The 21,464-nt window shown below is 38.6% G+C and overlaps 1 protein-coding gene across 1 annotated transcript in view; it reads right to left on the bottom strand.

The window, feature by feature from the left end:
* Positions 1 to 4,099: 4,099 nt before the first annotated feature.
* Positions 4,100 to 21,464, bottom strand: part of LOC127123587 (sugar transporter ERD6-like 6) — a 31,977-nt gene continuing 14,612 nt past the window's right edge. The window contains exon 7 of the mRNA XM_051053791.1: positions 4,100 to 4,302. Coding sequence (XP_050909748.1) covers positions 4,100 to 4,302 — 203 coding nt within the window. The remainder of the gene's footprint in view (positions 4,303 to 21,464) is intronic.

Raw genomic sequence — 21,464 nt, 5'->3', positions numbered from 1 at the left:
TGGTCCTTCCTAGTTGTTGTGTTCAACCTTCTGTAGTCAATGCAAACGCACCAGCCGGTAATTGTCCGAGTAGTAATTAACTCATTTTTGTCATTCCTTATAACGGTGGTCCCCCCTTTCTCAGAGACAACATGCACCGGGATCACCCAAGGGCTGTCAGAAATAGGATATATAAGACATGTGTCTAACAATTTCACCACCTCTTTCCGAACTACTTCCTTCATTGCAGGATTGAGTCTTCTCTGCGGTTGGACTACCGATTTGTGGTCTTATTTCATGAGAGTTTTATGCATGCACACAGTAGGGATAATACCTTTCAAATCTTCAATTTCCCATCCAATAGCATTTTTGTACTTTTTCAAGACTTGGATGAGCTTTTCTTCTTTTATATTTTGTAGGCTCGAGTTTATGATAGCAAGACAGTTTCCTTCAGGATTGAGAAAGACATATTTAAGATTCTCAAGAAGTTGTTTCAACTTCGTTCCCTTATTTGGATCTTCATCCTTCTCACTAGATTGAGGTGGGCGTAAATCCTCCCACCGGTGTGGTCGAGGTCCTTTCCACGGAGGTTGTGCGTCTAACAAGGCCAACACTTCAAATTCCCCGTGTCCATATCTTTATCACTATCAAAAATGGACAAACTTAACACTCTTTCCAAAGGTGACTGTGGTGCATTCAAAGGACTATCATATGTCGTCACCTGATCCAGAACCTCTATAGTATGACTGGTATAAATATCATCCTTGTACCTCATGGTGTTTCAAACATCGATTTTCAATTCCTCATCATAAACCTTCAACGTCATGGTTCCTTCTTCTATGTTTATCAAGCACCTTCCCGTTTCAAAAAATGGTCTCCCAATAATGAAATGGATCTCTTCATCTTCTGGAATTTCAAGAATTACAAAATCCACCAGAAATACAATCTTGTCAATTTTCACAAGAACATCTTCAACAATACCATACGGTTTCTTGACCGAATGATTGGCGAATTGGAGTGTCATCCCGGTGTCTTGCACAACCCCTATACCAAGCTTATTGTAAATGGGTAACAACATGAGACTCACACTAGCTCCCATATCAATAAGAGATTTGTTGAATGACCTATCTCCAATAGTACAAGGGATGGTAACAACTCCTCAATCTTTCTTCTTTATCGGAATCTTCATACCCTGCAAAATAGCACTACAAGTTTCGATTAAAATAATCGGGTTGGTGTCGGCGATTCGCCTCTTCGAAATGATGTCCTTCATGAACTTGGCATAAGTATGCATTTGTTAAAGTGCCTCCAATAGAGGAATGTTGATCTCCAGCTTCTTGAACAACTCTAAGAATTTTTCAAAGTTTTCTCATGTTGTCCCTTTATCTTGTTCCTAGTGGGGAAGGGAAGCTTAACAACCGGTTTAGGCTCAATAACTGTTTCTTTCACAACAGATTTTGGTGCTACCACTTCTTCACTCACAACTTCACTTTCTTTGATCTCAAGATCCACTTCGATCAATTGATCTTCCTCTTCATCCACCTCTTCGACTAGTTCATCAGATTTACCACTTCTTGTTGTCACAATGCTCACATTATTATGCTCTCTAGGATTTGTCACGGTTGCACTCGGTAGAGCACCTTGTGCTTGAGAACTCGAAGCTAATTGCTGAGCGATTTGACCCATTTGGACTTCAAGGTTCTTTATGGATGTTGTGGTGTTTTTCTGATTGTTCCGGGTTTCTTTTTGAAATTGAACATTATGAGTTGCCATTCTTTCAATTACAATTTTCCAATCAGCTTTCTTAGGTGCATGTTGTTGCTGATGTTGTTGATATTGAGTTTGGTACTGACCATGTTGAGGAGCGGTTCCTTTTTGGTCTTTCCATGAGAAGTTGGGATGATTCTTCCAACCTGGATTGTACGTGTTGGAATAAGGATTATTCTGCTTCAAAAATTTGATTTCCTCCACTTGTTGAGGAGTTACAAAATAATAAATAGTTTGGTGCGGACCACTACAAATTTCACAACAGACAGTAGGAGCCGGTTGGACCTACGCCACCTGTTGGGTACCTATATTTATCGCCTTTAGCTTCTTCTCAACTTTAGCAGCTATAGTATCTTCAATACGAATATTATTAGTTTCCAGCTTTAAATATATAACCCCTTCTGGTTTGATTTGACATCTATCGTACAACTCCAAGTGCTCATTAGCAACAATAACTTCAATGATCTTCTTGATACTGGTGGTTGTTGAAAAATTTGTGGAACCACCGACTGCGGTATCAATCAACTGTTTGGTCTTTATTTTGAGACCATTCACAAACATCTGCATCTATTCGGTTGGATCCATATTATGAGTTGGGCAGGCGACCAGGACTCTCTTGAATCTCTTGTAAGCGTCTCCCAAAGTTTCCCCGTCCTTCTGCTTAAAATTCGGAATTTCATACCTCTTCCCCAAAAATACCGACGTTGGAAAATACTCATTCAGGAAGGCTTTTTCCATTTCTTCCCAAGATGTGATGCTACCGGCAAGTAGAGAATAAAACCATTCTTCGGCTTCTTCCGCTAAGGTAAACGGGAACATTCTCAATTTATTGGCTTCTTCGGTGTGACCATCAATTTTTAGAGATTTGCTCATGGTCAAAAACCTCTGCAAATGCTTATTTGCATCTTCATTCACTTTTCCAGTAAAATGCTTCCTTTAAAGCTGATTAATAGTACTCGGATGCAACTGGAAATTAGCCACGTTCACTGGTTGGTTGACAATAGTTAATCTGCCGGTTGGTGCATTTACACCTCCGTAGTCACCCAATAGTCTTTCTGGTGGCGGTGGAGCATCAGCCATAGTTTTGATCTCTCTATCGGAACATGAATCTGAACCTGAATGAATGGAAAGTTGTTCTTCGTCTGATTCCAATATGGCCAATCGAGCTTGCCTGAGTCTCGCCCGCAAGGTTCTCTCGATTTTTGCATCAAAAGGAAAATCAGTTGAGGCATTACCTCGCATACAAATATCATACACAAATTAGTTGATATAATCGAAATAAATTATTACAAATAACGAAAAATAAATTTTAGTTGCAGAGCAACAAAATTTCAATTGAGATAATTTAACTTATATTTGGCAATCCCCGACAACGGCGCCAAAAACATGATCGGGAAAATACCAAGTGTACTATTTTTGCCGATGTAGTAATAATAGGGATGTTTCCCAAAGATCGATCTCGAGGATTGCGCAACAATATATGTGTAAATTGTTACTCAATTGAACAAAACTAATAATTGGGGTTTTGTAAAAAGTTACTGCAAGAGAAAATAAAATAAATCTTTTCACAAGCTATAATAATATGCCAAGGATGGTGTATGAGAATCTCCTGTAATGACCCTTGAGTGTATATCTCCTTAATAATGAAAATTATTTCAATTACCAGATCTTAAGAATGTTTCCCCCTAAGTCCTCATGATCATTCAATCAAACCTCTAAGTCCTTAGGCGATTATGATGAAACCAAGCAATTATAATTTTAACAAGAATAAATCGGTAACCATAGGGTATCCCTAGTCCTAGTGATATCTACTATGGTTCACTGTGTAAAAACCTTAACAATTGCAATCCTATTAATTGTTAACCATACATCAATCTTGATTTTTCTGATAAAGAAAGCATTACGCAAATTACACAGTGAAATTAACAACAAATAACATGTATTAAGGAAATTATAACTTCAGAGTCATTATACGATCAATTCAGGGACACCCCCTGGCATTGGGGGGTTTAGCCTCTCATATTAGTCAAATAAGATACAAAATAAAAAAACGAGACATTACAAAAGAATGAGAATTCCATTGATCTTCAATCGCATCCGCTCTTAAAGGATCTTCGTTCTTCGCCGTTTTTGACTGCTTCAATCTTTATCGTCTCCAATTTGTGATCGTAAAAAAGTCTCTTCTCCATATTCAAAAAATCCCCTAAATAGTTCCTGATGACTAAGTTGATGTAGCAAAAGTCAAAAATGCCCTCCGGGACCAGCCGTGCCAAAATACAGCAAAAATTGGAAAATGAGGTGTCCAAGCCAACACTGGCCGTGTCAGGCAACACGACAGGCCGTGTTGGCTGTCTCATGAAGAAGTCTTGACATGCCCCTCCACGGAGGCTGACACAGGCCGTGTCAGCTCCCTGTTTTCTTCTTCTAGTTGTCCTCTCCTGGCACGGCCATGTCGGGCAACACGAATGGTTGTGTCAGGACTATTGTGTTGCCCATTTTCCTCTTCCAACGGGCCCGAAATTCGCTTGTCTATCCCTCTGGTTCTCTTGCTTACACCTGAAACCAATAGAACTACCACAAAAAACATAAAATGGAGTACAATGATGCAAACTAAATATAATTAACATCTTGAAACAACAATGCAATACATCTAATTTACTAAACAGAATAATAAAACAAGTAGACTAATGTGTTACCGACTTCGTGAAAAGGTGTCGAATGAGTGTCAGAAAACAAGTAGAATTGGAGACTAATCCATAATCTTGAAGGTTTTCTTTGAAAATCGAGTTTCAATTCTCCATCTGTTTTGAGATTGAAACTCCAAGAGTCCATACTTCTTTTTGATCCTAATCACTTCCAAGAAGCATTTGAAGCAAGGCCAAGCATAATTGAAATCAAGATCGTGCTAATCTGAAGCTCCATTGAAGGTGAATTTTCATAATTTTCTTCTCTTCAATTCTCCCTCAAATCTTCACCATTCTTTGTGATTTTTGGTTGTCTAAAGTCCTATCAATGTAGGCAAGAAGATTGAGTTGCGTTGAGGTCAAATCTAAGCAACTCAGATCCCTATATCTTTTTATATACTTGGAATTGGAGAAACTTGAGGCCAGATTCGTGCTCCTGAGCATTTTTCCTTCAAATTAGTGTATTCACTTTTTATTTTTCATAAGGTTTTGGTTGGACCAGTCTAGTGGTCCTCACCGGAGAAGATGACCGGAGCTAGGGCTCCGGTGGTGCGCTGGATCAATCCAGACCATCTGATCCGTTTGAAATATTTTAATCTCACGCGTCCAATCTGATTACCAAGCGTGTGGCGCAGTTGACTAAGGTGTTTGTGGAACGCGCGCGCTTGGCCATCATATCCGCCACCTCAATTAATGAGGGAGATCTGATGACCCTTGTTTTTTTATTTATATTTTATTTTCTAATTTTTCATTTAATCCATTTATTTTGATTAATTCATATTAATTTCATTTTTAATCCAAAAAATATGGGACTTTCACCAAAAAAATTCAAATATTTTCCTCTTTCACTTTCTAAATTAAAATTATATTTTGGATTCATTTTGATATTTTTCATGATTTAATTGTTTTTATGCATATTTTTAATTTTTTAAAAATACTTATGACTTTTCAAAAATTATGAAATTTTTTGTCTAAGGTCCTGTGACCTTGTTTGACCTAGGATAAATCTCTTTCCCATTTATTTTGTGTTTTGAAGAGGTTTTAGGTTTTTGATCAAACATAATTCAATTTAAATGCATTTTAATTTGATTTTTAATTGATTAATTGTGTAGAAATTATGTTGAGCCATTTTTATTGACTTGTGAAGTTTGACTATGTGTTTGGGCATTGGTCAAGGTTGATTTGACTTTTGTTGGATTAAAATCATTGAACTTAGGGGATTGATGAAATGTGTATTTCATCTCCCAAAATGAATGAATGATTTTAATTTGATAAAATTCCTACCATGACCAATTTGTGTTTCTCACATCTCCCCCCCCCCCCCCCCCCCTTCATCTTCAATCCCATTCTATCCCACCCCTTTCATTGACCAATGAAGTCTCAATATCCTAAGGCTAATTGGTTCATCAATAACTTTGTGTTAGATGAACCAATACAAATATGGATGAGGTAGGTCCATCCTTTGATCATTTTCTTTTTGTGTGTGGTATGTTTTAGGAGTATGGTTCATTATACCATATGTCTAACATGCATTAACACCAAAAAAATTATTTTCCGGCCTCAGATAGTTGTGACTTCTACATAAGTCCAATTACGATTGTTTAACATAGCATTAAATTTTGACCCTAAAGGCATAGCCTTCTAGTAAGTGAGATTGTAAGTCTCCCCCCTTTCATGGTATTGTGTGGAAGCTTGGCCTTTTTTCATTCCTTTGGAAGATGTCTTGGTTCAAGGATCCATGCTTGTGAATAGAGGAGTGAGTATTCTCCAAAGAATGACTTAATCAATTGAAAAGCAAAACATCACTAACATCTAATCAACTAATATTTGACTAACTTTTCAATAATATTGCTTTTATTTTCAAGTCATTTACTTTATGCAATTTAAGTTCAAGACATTTATCATTTCATTTTCCATTTACATATCATTTAACCTGTTTATGTTTATGTCATTTTCACTTTGCTCACTTGAGCCATATATTGTGATTGTATATATTTGTTTGTGTGTTTTGTTTGTGTTTGTGGTCTTAGGACCTTAAAGTACTTAATAAACAACAAAAGCCCTAAAAAATGTTTGTGTGGACTGTTGGATTTGATCTGAGCTTTTGGACTTAGAATTAGGCAACATTTCCTATGCAAAAGGACTTGGCCAATGCCAACAGTTCCAAGACTAAGTCATTATGATTTGAGCTTTCATCTGATGCAAGTATTGGGATCCACTTGAGTTCATCTACTACATGGTCTTGATACAACTGTTACTTTGAACCTGTGTCTAATGCCTTATTTTGAGCCAATCAAGGAATATGTCATTTGATACATGAAAAGACAAAGAAGACTTTTGGATGTGAAGTTGCTCGCTTGGATGTGGCTATCTTTATTTGATGCCTTGCTCTCCATATTGTTATTTGCTTGTTGATATTGCTTGATTCAAAGTCCAAAGGGAAAATGGGTTTTCTATATAACATTCTTGTCTGTTGGATTGGATCCCATTGGTCAGATCTTTTCAACTCTTAACTTTTAAATTTATGCTTATGATTAGTCTTTTCATCTCCTCCCACTTCTTAAATTTCAAAATCTCTCCCCCTTTTTCAAAAACTTTCTTTGCTTGTGATTTCTAAACTTAGACTCTATTGCAAATTAGAAACCTTGGCCTTATGCCATTGCATTTTTAAACTCTTTTCTTAAATCAAACTTGTAAATGAATTTAATCATATTGACTTAAAATTTCAAAAGACAAAAAGAACTAACACTCATTCAAACTCTTAGACCCTTTGTGCCTCTTTTACTTAAACTTTTGTTAAAAGTAATCCACTCATTTTGAAATTCATACCACGAATTACGAGGTTTTGATCCCTCATTTTTATGTTGGTACGTAGGCACAAGTCCGACTTGAAAAAGTGTTAGGATGTCCCGACTTGAATGAGCTAAGGAAGTTATCATCCTTTATATTAGATCCCTTGGACTTCAAGCAACGTCATGGGAAGCTTCTATATGTGTTATCTACTAATGTGCTTGAAGGACTCTTGAGTGTGTTGGTTCAATTTTATGATCCCCTCTACCATTGCTTCACTTTTACCAATTATCATCTTGTGCCTATGTTGGAGGAGTATGCCCATCACTTGGGAATACCTGTTTCTGACAAAGTGCCTTGGGTGAAGAAGTCTGAGATTGAGGCTCATTGGGTGAAGAAAGGAGGAATGTTTGGATTGACTTCAGAATTTCTCATACAGAAAGCTACTGCCTTTGCTCAAGCCGGTAGTGTGGATGCTTTTGAAGCCATCTTTGTGTTGCTCGTCTATGGTTTGGCTTTGTTCCCTAACATTGACGGTTTTGTTGATGATAACACCATTATAATCTTCTTGATTGGGAATCTTGTGCCTACTCTGTTGGGTGATATGTACTTTTCTTTACATTTAAGGAATTCTAAAGGTGGTGGAACTATTGTGTGTTGTGCTCCTCTTCTGTATAAGTGGTTTATTTAGCACTTACCTCAAACGCCTGCTTTTGTAGAGAACACACAATATCTACAGTGGTCTCAGAGACTAATGTCCCTCATTAATGATGATATTGTTTGGTATGACTCTGCATTGAGTAGCTTGGATATTATTGAAAGTTGTGGTGAATTCTCTAATGTGCCTCTCATTGGTACACAAGAAGGAATCAACTACAACCCTGTTTTGGCTCGTCGTCAACTTAGGTTCCCCTTGAGAGACAAACCTAATAATACTTAATTAGAAGGTATTTTCTATCAAGAGGGTAAAAATCCCCAACATTTGAAGCAAAAAAGGATTCATGCTTGGCAAAATGTTCCTAGGAAAGGAAGATCCGAGCTTGGTCCGCACAATTGTGTAGCTTTGGAAGCTTACACTACTTGGGTGAAGAAGAGAGCTTTGGAGTTGAAGATGTCGTATGCTTGTGAGAGACCTATGTATTTGGTTGTGGTTGAGCCATCAACTCTTCCTAACCAAGATGTAGAGGACTTGGAAGACGCACTCGCCAAGATGAAGCAAGAGAAATATATATGGGAAGAGCGGTTCCATGCTTTGAGCTGAAAGCATGATGAGTTCCAGCTTGAGTCAAATGACAAAAATGCGCTTATTGAACTTCTTGAAGATCGAGCAATGAAAAGACAGAGAGAGCCAGAGGGTCCATCTTCCTCTAGTATGCCTCAGCCTTCCGGTGCTTGGAAGAAGATTATTGATCAACTTGTTCTCGAGAAGGCTCAGATGAAGACATCTTATAAGTCTGAGATTTGACGCATCTGAAGGAAGTACGCGCCTGCATCCAAATCATCTAACACTGTTTCTAGGGGATCCTTAGGATGATTAGTTTCCTTTTCTCTTGTATTTTTACTTTGGTTTCTGAAATTGTACTTAGGGTAATCCTTCCAAATTTTTATGAATAAAAGAGATTTTATGGTCAATCAAATTATTATTACTATTGTTACTTTATATTTGCAAATAGAACTTCATATGTTCCTTAAAATTAAAAACAAACAAAAACATTGTATTTCATGCATCATTTGCATAACAGGTTTTCTTATGCCAGATGTCTTATCGGTTATTCTTCTGTGCTTCAGCCAAGTTGACTCACCGATACAGCACTCGCGCCAATCAACCCAAAATTATGGAGCATTTGGAACAAGAGAACCGAGAATTAAAGGATGAGATTGCTCGTCTAACTGCTATGATGGAGTCTGTTCTTGTTGCTCAGAATCAGTCTTCTCCAACTCCCGCAAATCCTCATCTTCAAAGGACTATCATCTCAGAGGTGGCTACCTCAACCATGCATGTTGCTGCTACTCAATCTGGTCCGTCTATGCCTGTCCGATTCCCGTGAGGGATGCCACCAAATTTTATGTCTGAAGGGTTTGCACCCAAATTTGCTTCTATGCCGGCATCTAGCCCTGTCATGTCTGTGCCGCCTCCAGTTGTTCATACCTTGCCTCGTGTTGAGGACACCATCTACCATTCTGAGCCGTCTGAGGGCCCAAATGTTTATGAGAAGATGGATGAAATGAAAGATCAGTTCCTTGAGCTGCGCAAGGAGTTGAAAAGATTGAGAGAAAAAGACCTGTTTGGTAAAAGTGCTACTGAACTCTACTTGGTACTAAACATTAAGATCCCGATGAAGTTCAAAGTCCCTGACTTTGAAAAGTATAAGGGAAATATTTGTCCACTTAGCCACCTTATTATGTATGTCAGAAAAATGTCAATTCAAACTGATAATGATCAGTTATTGATTCACTACTTCCAAGACAGTCTAACTGGTGCCACTTTGAGATGGTACATGGGGCTAGAAAGTGCAAGTATTCGCACGTTTAACGATTTAGGTGAAGCTTTTGTGAAACAATACAAGTATAATATGGATATGGCGCCTGATAGAGACCAGTTGAGGTCTATGTCTCAGAAGGACAAAGAGACGTTTAAAGAGTATGCCCAAAGGTGGAGGAAACTTACTGCTCAGATTAATCCTCCATTGGAAGAGAAGGAAATGACGAAGATTTTCCTGAAGACCTTGAGTTCATTTTATTACAAACGTATGATTGCCAGTGCCCCCAATGACTTTACCGAGATGGTAAATATGGGGATGAGGTTAGAGGAAGGAGTTAGAGAGGGACATATGTGTAGCGGTGTATTCGTTACTATATGATCTATTGATTAGATCATAAGCAATGTATACAATGAATATAGAGTCGCCACCGCACTTTTATTTATCCTAAGGACTGGTTAAAAAGCGAACAAAAACCTAAGAAGTTTTACACGTAGAAAACTAATGAAAAAGATCAGAGATCGGGGTAAGGGGTAAATTACGCAATGGGAAGGTATTAGGCACCCAATGCGTCCTAGGTACTCCTAGGGAACCCTTTTCACACTTTGTTGTTTGAAAAATTATTATTTGTCATGACATAAGTATTGTGCAAACATGATTGGGATGATGAGGAAAGAATGTACAAATTAATTATTTTTGTGTTTGAACGGATGAACCCGTTGCCTACGTACCTTCCATCAAAGGTAAGGATCAAAACGCCGTAGTTCGGCTAAAAACTTCCAAAAGTTAGTGGATTCAATTTTAAAACACAAGCTCAAAGGTCTTACGTTACCCACGGGAGAAAACTCAACCTTAAGAAACAACAAGTCCACCATGTGAGAAAAGCTTCAACTTGCTAGAGAGGGGTTAACCCTATAATAAGCAAGGAAGACTTACAATTCAATCAACTAAGGACAAATAGGTGAGATTAATATCAACCAACTAGGGTAAATCAAACCTATAGCTAATGTATGAAAACTTAACAAACATGGACAAAGCCACAAAATCATTTGAATGGGTGAAGTTATTTGAATTATTTACAAAAAGGTCAAAGTATGATTAAAGTCAATTCAAAATGAAGTATTTACAAAAATGAAGTTTGGAAAATCATGGACTTAAGGTCCAAGTTTCTAATTTGGAAAGAGGTGAGAATGTTTGCACAACACTTATTTCAAATTTTTAAAAGTATGTGTGAAAAGGTAGGACACAATGGGATGAATGGATAATGGTGGAATGTAAAACTTCTTAGAAGGGTCCACCTCTTGAAATCATATATAAGATGATTCAAGTGGGTCCTTAGGAATAGGCTACAAATGAGCAATAATCTGAACATGGTAACAGATGAAAGTAAATAAAAGCGGATACTGGATGCCACTCAATGGTCTTATACCTGTCTCCTAAAACAAGTAAGGATATCAGAGGCCACTCTATGGACTTACACTAATCTCCATCAGAATAAAACAAAAAAACAAAACAGGGAAGTCAACTGCCAATCCATCTGGACTTATGTTAACCTCCACAGTATGATCCTAGGAATACAAATGCCACATCACAGGGACTTACAATGAATCCTCACATACAACAACAATGCTCAAACAAAGAGCAAAGAAGATATGAGTGACCAATGAGGTCTTACACTCTATCTCTTCCATGTCATAGGAACAAAAGCCAATCTACTTGGACTTATAATTGTCCTCAATGGGCAAACAACAATATGTCACAAAGATAAATGAAATGATCATGCACTAATGGCAAACAAAGATGATGAATGCACAATGGCAAACTCAAGTAATCATAATGGCAAACTCACGTAATCATGTATAAATGAATCAAGTAATCAATCACATAAATTCAAGTAGCACACACTATAACCATCCAATTAGGCTCAAACAAAAGGGTGAGGCATTAAAGCCAACTGGAATAGGGTTAAGGTCGCTCTTAACCTTGCCATTGAGGGGCTAGGGTGAAGCAGATGAAAGGATATGAGGGGTGTGCCTCATCACTCTTATCCCTGGTCAGGGAGAGTATTGAATATCAGAAGGTGTGGGAGTTCAGAAAGATGGAACTCTCTCCACATTTTAGACTCGATAGATCTTGGGTTAGGATCTCAATGCTACAACCATGTAATGGGAGCAAGGAGAAGACTCACAGAATAGTGGGAGATAGGCTACATATCTCTTATATCCACCAATTGCCTCAAATGAGGACTTTTCCTGCTTGGGACAAACATAAACAATCACAAACATCGCCTCTTAAGGAGGACTTCAGACAGTTGCCTGGCTAAATAACAAGCCAGGTCTTCCAGACTACATGGAGACAAGAGAGTCTACCTCAATGCAAATTGCTATTTAAGCAAAGCAAAGCAAGTTCTTAAGAGAACTGAGCAACTAAGGGTACCTGAAATCAATCAAATATAATCAGCATCCCATTCAAAATTAAATAGACAAGGTAATAAACCAATAGTCAATCACAATCAAACATGTGCAAAGCACAAGGCTCAAAGCTCAAATGAGCTAGGCATCCTACAAAACAAACAATTAGTCAAATGAATTCAACTCAAATATGCATCAACCTCCTTAAGGCATTAGCTCTTTAACCTGAAAAGTCAAAGTCAAGCTCAAACATAAGTAACAAGACCACTAGGACAAGCCTAGGGTCCAAAGGAGGGAAAAAATGTAAACAGCAAGTGAAACATAATCAATGTCAAGATAATTCAATTAATAAGAAGGACCAATTGGTCTCACATCCAAACTATGCTCTAATTTTATTTCATGCACAAATTAAGGCAAAGTAAGCAATGTTGAATCACATATGGACAACCAGAATGATTTCAATCTAAAAAATATCAAAACAGCACAGTAAATTCCACAAAAATTATATCCTAAACAGAACATGTTCAACAAGCTGCATATCAATTTTCATGCCATTTGGACTAGTGGAGCTATGTCAATTAAATCAACATGTTAAAGCATACAAAAACACAACCAAAATAGGTCACAACATGTACACTAACTTCAATCAAATGGTAAACAGTGACATTAAATGGGAAATGAGTAGGACCAAAGCCAAATGAAAGCTACACATGTTAGAAACCACTCCATAAATTTTCATAATCATAGGATAAGGGATGAGCATTTAATGATACATGTACATTTTGTTACACATAAAACAAGCCAAAATTGCTAAACAGCAATCAAAAATCCAAATCAAATGGAAAATAGATCAATTAAATCCACAAAAATTCATGTTGAAAGTTAACATATACATTGTATCTCATGCAAAAAATCAGGGCCATTGGCCTAAAGGAAGCATAGAAAAATAATTCATGAAGTCAGCATAGCATAGTGTGACACATATTGTCACACTCAAATCAAATAAATCATATCTAACAAACCAGAGGTCCAAAAATTACAAATCATATGTCAAAATCTCCAGGAGAGGGTCAAGAATCAACATATGAAATTTCATTCAATTTGGAGCATGTATGATTATTTGGTGATAAAAAATGGTAAAACATGCAATTATGTCATACATGTCAAAAATCAATTTATCATTTAAAAATCCTACCAGGCACAACTTACACTACTATGCCTAAAAAAAACTAGATGAAATTTGGAGATTAACAAAAAAAGCCCCATTCAAATTGGATTAGGGATGATTTAATTAGGATTTTTAGAAGTTTGATTAAATATTGAAATGATTATTTAGGTTTAATATGAATTAATTAAATGCTGAGTGGCAATTCCGTAATTAACGTAAGCCGTGGCCAAAACGCACAGCTTCACTAAATGAAGTGGCGCGCTGCTAGTGGACAAGACCGGCGGGAAACACGTTTTCAAATTGGCCAGGCGCGGAAGTGGATCAAACACACTCATATTTCCAGAAATTACATGTTCTTGGTTGTTCTTCATATCCAGAATTCGTGAAGAACAAATTGCAACCAAAACTAACAAATTATATATGGATCGAAACGCCTAAGCTTGTAGATCACGAATGTCATGGTTAAAACATCCAGAAGTTCATACATAGCGAGAATCGATGGAAAGAAGTTTTGGCCTCTAATCTTTAATCTTAGATTTCTCTCTCAAAACCTAACAATTTTCAATTCTACAAATTGCTACGTGATCTATGAGCTACACTCTACAAGAACCACAACACAATTTCAGCAATGGCGAGAATTGATCCCTAACCTTATGGAAGTGCAGTGCGCGATTCGTGCGTTTTTTGGCCGTAATTCAACGAAACAGATGGAGCACAGTCGTTAGGAAGGTGATTGGTGAAGAGATTTCAGCTCACAAGTGCACGATCATGGAGAAATTTCTGATTGCCATTGAAGAATGAAGCTTGGACAGTTGGAGATTTTGCGTGTTTCTTGCTTCAATTCCTAAAAACAGAAATCATCCAAGACCTGCAGAGTAAGAATCAAGCATCAACTAGCACAATCATTAGCAAAATCTTGAAGAATTGATGGAAAAAGTGAAGATGAATCTTGGAGGAATTTGAGAGAATTTGTGATTTTTTGGCTTTGATCTGAAAAAGTGATTAGTGTTGTTATGGATTCTGTTATGATTAGGGTTTAAATACCCCTTGTTAATCACCTTCCTAAATCATCATTAGGACAAACCAAATGGATTAGTAAAAAATGGATATTTTCAAGCATGATGACCAAAATACCCTCACATGCATGCATGGCAATAGAATAGTGCTGATTTTTTTTGGAATAAATTCTAAAATTCATTGGGAGGCAAATGTGATTAATTAGAAGTAAAAAATGCATAAATTTCAAAAAATCATTTTTCCCTCCAAAAAATTCAAATTAATTTACTAAAAAAATGGATTTTTTGTGTGATGCTTTTTAATGAAATGTGATGATGCATTTGGATAGTTCATGTTAAATGGGGTTTGCTCAACGAAGAACCATCCAATTTGGACATTCCATGTGAGAGTTATGCCACTTTGAATTCGGGCATTTTCTGAAATTGATCTGACCATATCTTGACAACCACACATGGGAATTGAGTGTTCTTGGACTTTTTGGAATGGTGAGAACAAGATCTTCAACTTTCATGTTGGACAAAATTTCATTTGAAGCTTTCTTGGATACGTAATATTTGGGAGAAAAACTTTCAATTTTGGGCAGGTGAGAAATTACAGGTCATTTCCATTTTGGGAAACTTTTTGTCTGACTCCAAATCCTTCAACCTTGATCTTTGAAATGCCAAATGAGGCTCATATAGACATGAATAAGGTCTTTCTAACCCTCTCACACCTTCCAATCCCTGATTAAATCCATAGTTGACCACAGTTGACTTTTGTTGACTTTTCTAGGGTTTTGGTAGACTGGGCCATGTTCTGATGAATTCCAAGCCTCTTTCAATTGAGATCTTGATTCCAAATGATACCACAAGTTATATGAACTCTTTATGAATGAACATGGTGTCCAAATTCTTCAAGAATGGCCACCATCTATTGCTCAATGCCTGATTTGACTGATTGACTGATGATTGCTTCAGCTGCAAGAAACAAGGTTAGATGACAATATTTTTGTACTTTTGGTTAGTGGACATATGAAAAGCAATGATATACAAATGCAATACATGCTTGGTGATCAAGAACCACACTCACAAGGTAACCCACCCACTAGGAGGGCAGCTAGGGTATGCAATGATCCTTGAGGCCATGATATGATATGATATGGGCCATGAGGGATCTTAGGGCCAAAATTGGGGTCTTACAGATGCCCCTATTTAAGGTCATTCTATCCGGAGAAGTGAAGTTTAGAAATCTTCATCTCGACGCGGTAGAATGGGCTTAAATAATAGTAATGAGACAAATTTTGGTCCCTAAGAGACCTCATGATGCGAATGTATGCATGCAAAAGCAAATTCTGTGGGGAATATAATTCACACAGAAGAAAAGACAGTCCATCGGAGTAATACACTCACCAGGAACAGAGACTCTAACAGGACTCTTATGGGGATAATAAAGAAAAAGAATGCGTGAGCAGGACACGACTCCGAGCTGGGAAAACAAAACTGACACAACGTGCGCGAGACACGACTCTGATTAGGATAACAGAAATCACACTGGAGACCTCACTGGGGAAGTAAAGGACTCACACTGGGGATAGAAGCAATTCCAAAGGAAAACACCCTCGTTGGAAAGACTCAAGCTGACTCGCAAAATGCATGTACTGGAAAGAACACCAATACAACAACACAAGATAGAAACACAACTCCGCTGGGGAAATCTAGAAAAGACTTTCCAGGGGAAACCAAAGATGAGATGTCACCGGTATAAGGGCAACAAACTCAGGAAGAATGAATATCTAAGACCGGTATAAGGGTGAGGGATATCAATCAACCAACATCTGAGAAAGACCTACAAAGGGTATAATACTCAGGAAAATCTGACTCCACAGGGGACCAAGGTCATAATAGGGAGTAGACGGAAAGGAACACCAGGGATACCGAGGTATATAATAGGTGACCGACAGAACGTGAATTGGTATATATGCCAAGACACTCATCATCCGAAAGGAGGGCTTGAAAAAGCAAAATCGACTTACAGGATGGACATTCGAATCCACAACGGGAAAACGAATCTTACTCTAATGGGGACACAAACCCAAAGAGTGCATGAAATATAATATCCATTACCGGCAGACCGTGGATAAGATACTCGCATGAGACATATTATCTATTACCGTCAGAACGTAGATAATAAACTCGCATGGTAAGAAACACCAGAGATACCGAAGTATATAATAGGTGATCTACCGAAAACGTGAATTGGTATATATGCCAAAACACACATCCGAAACACAAACAGGTTAAAGGATGAATATTCGATTCTACAAAGAATACGAATCTTACTCTACTGGGGAAAATCAACAAAGGACTCCAAACAAAGAGCGCATGAGACATATTATTCATTACCGGCAGACCGTGAATAATATACTCGAAAGGAAGAGACACCAGAGATACCGAAGTATATAATAGGTGACCAACCAAAAGAGAGACAATCGTTACCAAGCATCCGGGTAAACGAAAGACAACTCAAAGGGATAAATTGTAAGCATCCGGCAATGATCCAAACAACAAGGAAGAATATTCGACTCCGCAAAGGGAAATAACGAATCTTACTCGACCAGGGAAACACAAAAGGCTTCAACTGAAGAGTGCATGAGATATATTATCCATTACCGTCAGAACGTGGATAGTATACTCGCATGGAAGATTATCCACAACCGGTATAAGGGTTAATAAAGGATAAATCGTCCGAAACGAAAGGCATCGGGATACCAAACAGGCATATAATGATGACCAATCAAAGAGAGTAACAACATTACCAGCAAAAGGGTAAATGAAAGACTCACTGGGGATAAATTGCAAGCATCCGGCAATTATCCGCAAAACTGGGGATACATTGATAAACAATCAATGATCCGGGGAATAAATCACTAGCAAACGGTGAAAAGACCCACTGGCGACTTCAAAAGGATAACATTGCAAGCATCCGGCAATGATCCAAGAGACTACTGGGAATACAAGTGCTTACTCAAGAGCAACTACCCAAAAGCAGGAAGGAATATCAACATCGAATATTGAATGAAGATAACCACGAAGAGATTAGGGTTTACATCTACCGAATACGGGGCAGAGGACCAAAAATCTGGCTGAGGAAACAAGGGGTTTAACAATACCGACTACTGGGTAAGAAACCAAAGACTCAGCTGAGGATAAGATTGCTAGCAACCGGCAATTATCCACATGTATCATAAGATACAACTCTGCTGGAGAGAAAAATCACAGCGACATAGGATTTACAACTACCGAATACGGGGTAGAAGACCACAAACTCCACTAGGGATAAAAATCACCACAGGGAAACGCAAACTCTGTTTGGGGATAAAACCACGACAACAGGAAATTCACCACTAACTAGATCGAACCACAAAGGTTACCACTGCTAGGGGAAAAGAGATAGGACTTACGACTACCGGTATAAGGGCAGTGGCCATACTCTGGTGGGAATAACCACGAATTAGGGTTTACATCTACCGAATACGGGGTAGAAAACCAAAAACTCTGCGTGGGGATAGAATAAATCACGAATCCGCACGAGAAACCAAAATGAGGTTTATAACAGACCACAAACTCTGTTGGAGAGTAGGAAATTAGGATTTACGACTACCGACTATCAGGTAGAAAACCAACAGCTCTGGCCGGGGACTACAAGGTATATAACCACAAGTTCTGCCAAGAAAGCCAGGCAAATAGGACTTACAACTACCGGTATAAGGGTAGGGGCCAAAATCGACTCTTGCGGAGGAATGAAAGGTATATAACCACAAATTCCGCCAAGAGGAAAGGAACAATAGGACTTACGACTACCGGTATAAGGGTAGAGGCCCGAAAAATCCGCTGGGGATAAAAATCACCACCGGGAACAACAGAAACAGACGACAAACGTCAAATTCGGGAAAGATCCAAAAAGACATACTGAATCAAAACACGTCCTAATGAGGATATAACTCAAATAGGAACCTCCATCCCAATATATGTGTTGGGAGGAAACGGAAGAAACCGTCATCCACGAGGGTATATCTCAGTGGGGAACTGCAGAAGGACAGACAGACATTTTCTGCTTATGGGCTGACTCTATATGGAGAGATTTAACACCCGACATCTGCTCATGAAGATCTATAAAGATCTATATCACTGTAGCAGGGAACAACAAACAAAGGATATATGGCAAAAATGCAACATGAATATCTGAATGTTTCATGAATATGCGTGAATATGCGTGGTTTATGTTTGATGAATGCTGACAAAACAGACATATCTAACACAACAGGTCCAGGAATCAAACGTCCGGTATTACACTTTCAGGGGGAAACCAACTGGAAAGCCAATTCTGCTGGAGATCTACATGCTATAAAGCAAAGATCTGCGGGTACTGCTGGGGCAGCAGAGGCAAAGAATCAGAGATATCTGGAGAATACCAAATCTGAGCAATGGATCAGCGATTGCCCCAACTGGGGCACAGAAAGTCACAACAGGCAAAGAGCCACAAAGACAAATCTGTTGGGGAACAAGAGAAAATCTCAAAATCCTGCAGGGGATCCTAGCAAACACTGCTATGGAAACGGATCCAACATAGCTCCATTGGGGAATAATCCACTGAGGGAGCAAAGGTCACCCGGATAGAGTTTGGCTGCACAAGCAACTCTACTGGGGATATCATCAACTACTCTCCTGGGGAACAACCCACTGAGGAAGGAAAACACCAAACAAGTAGATTCTGCAACAAACCACTCTACTCGGGGAGAACACACATCTGATGGATCACATCGGCATATTCTGCAACAAAATCCGCTCTACTAAGGATCGAAAAGTAATCAGGAAATCAATACAATCTCTGGATGACGGAGCTATCAACTGACCATACCGGGGATTGAAGGAGGTTCAACAGGCAATACTGCCACAACAACCGCTCTGCAGACAAATGCTGGAGAAAGATGGATGAAAATACCGGGATATCAACCCAATCAACCACGGAGTAGGAAAATAAATCCTGCTCTGCTGAGAATAACAACCGTTCTGATAGAGAGAAAGTAAACAACTCCGCTCACGACCGCGCTGGGGAGGGGTGACAACAACTCTGTTCGCGACTTCGATGGGGATATCAATAACTGCCCTGCTGTGCCAAGGAGACAAATAAAGTCTGGGGGTAGCGATCCACTGGAGAAAGTGGCGAGGCACCAAGGTGGTAAACCATCAACTGCCGAATCTTCCACAAGGAAAGCATCCATGCTGAGGGAAAACAGCGGCTGGAGAACACTGAATCTTCGACAACACTCTGCTTGGGGAACAACCCCACCAACAACTCGACTTGCAATTATGCTGGCAACTCACTTGGGGAGAAACACAGGATACGGGGATATCAACCCACTAACCACAAATATTCTGAACACCTGAGCAATCAAGCCGGGGAGAGACTACTGCTGGAGAACAGACTGAGTCTTCAATACACCACTCTGCTTCGGGGAGTCAAAATCCACAGAAGCTCTGCTTAGGGAACAACCCCAACAACCAAATCTCTGTTTGGGGGACAACCCCAACAATCAAATTTGGAGAAGAAGGATACAAACCAAACCAGGAGTATGAACAAATGTCTTACCTGTTGGAAACCATGCCACCCTTGGGAGAACACTGAGAAATTCTTTGAGTATCCTTTTATCATTGTGAATGTTCACTTTGTTTAAAACAATAATCTTTGAAAAATTTTGTTTTTAAAACAATGATATTTTATCAGTTAAAACATGCAAAACATTTGTTGAATTGAAACAAATAAGAGTGCAAATAATTGGATAAAAGCTCAAATTGATTTGATGGAATGGTAGCCTGCAAATGGCAAGACTCCATAGATCTGTACAAATTTGAAATCAGTGATATATATTGGAAGAGGGCTACATTGAACATAATGATCCTTTCTCTACCAATTTGAATCTCGATGTATGCGAAGCTTCAGTCGGCGACGAATTGAGAATCTTCTGACGAACAGACAGCTGGTGAACAGAAAGTCTTGTCAGGGTGCAGTTTACTTGCCTGATCCCTAATTTTTGCCTAGCTTGCCCCAGGGTGAGGTACTCAATCTAGCGGGATGCAAATATGCTTTTTTATCAAGTCTCTAACTTTTGCCTGGATTACCCATGCAGGTTTTCCACCGAGACGCTCATTTTTGCCTAAGCCGCCCTTTCGGGTTTTCAACTTAGCGAGCTATTCTGTTTTTTCATTTGCATATACTCTTTTTTTTTAGGCAAAGTATCTCTTGACTGCATCTGAATTCACAGGACGAGTGAAATCCTCCCCATCCATTGTTGTAAGCATTAAAGCTCCGCCTGAAAAGGCTCTCTTAACAACATATGGACCCTCGTAGTTTGGAGTCCACTTGCCCCTGGAATCGGGCACGAAAGACAAGACTTTCTTGAGCACGAGGTCACCTTCTCTGAACACGCGAGGCTTGACCTTCTTATCGAATGCTTTTTTCATTCTCTGCTGATACAACTGACCATGACACATGGCAGTCAATCGCTTCTCTTCAATCAAATTCAGTTGGTCATAACGATCCTGAACCCATTCAGCATCAGTCAGCTAGGGACTCGAGGGTATCATTCTTTTATTCTTTCTCTTTGAAAAAAAAAATCCTGATTTTTGCTTTTACTTTGATTTTTTTCACCCTCTTCTCTTTTTTTTTTTTTTACATTACATTCGTAATGCCCCAGTTTGACTGTTGCTGGGTTCTAGAGACGCAGCTGAATGATCTGCTTTTCATTGCTCAAGTGCTCGGGAAATCTCATCAGGAATCCCTTCAACATCATCTTCCTCTGCCTCAAATACAAGGAATTCAAATTTGGGAGATGGCGTTGGATCATTATGTTCAATGGGTTTAGAAATCCCTGCATAATGATTCTGGATAACGAAAAGCTTTTGTATTTAAACAAGCAAATCATTTATGCAGATGAAAAGGCTGTTTTCTTGTTTTTCAGGTTTTTTGTGATCACTGATTTCATGAAAAAGCAAAAAGTGAAAACAAATGGAAAGACAAATGTTTAACGATGCAATAATTGAATGAAAACATCATTGTATTAAATGCTGCCAACAATGTCATCACTTCTCCTTTTGGCATGGGAGAAGGGTTTTAAACAAAGTGAGCATAT

This window comes from Lathyrus oleraceus, chromosome 2 (genome assembly GCF_024323335.1).
Source record: "Lathyrus oleraceus cultivar Zhongwan6 chromosome 2, CAAS_Psat_ZW6_1.0, whole genome shotgun sequence".
Classification (NCBI taxonomy): domain Eukaryota; kingdom Viridiplantae; phylum Streptophyta; class Magnoliopsida; order Fabales; family Fabaceae; genus Lathyrus; species Lathyrus oleraceus.
The sequence above is the reverse complement of the archived record's forward strand: the minus strand, read 5'-3'. Positions and strand labels throughout refer to the sequence as shown.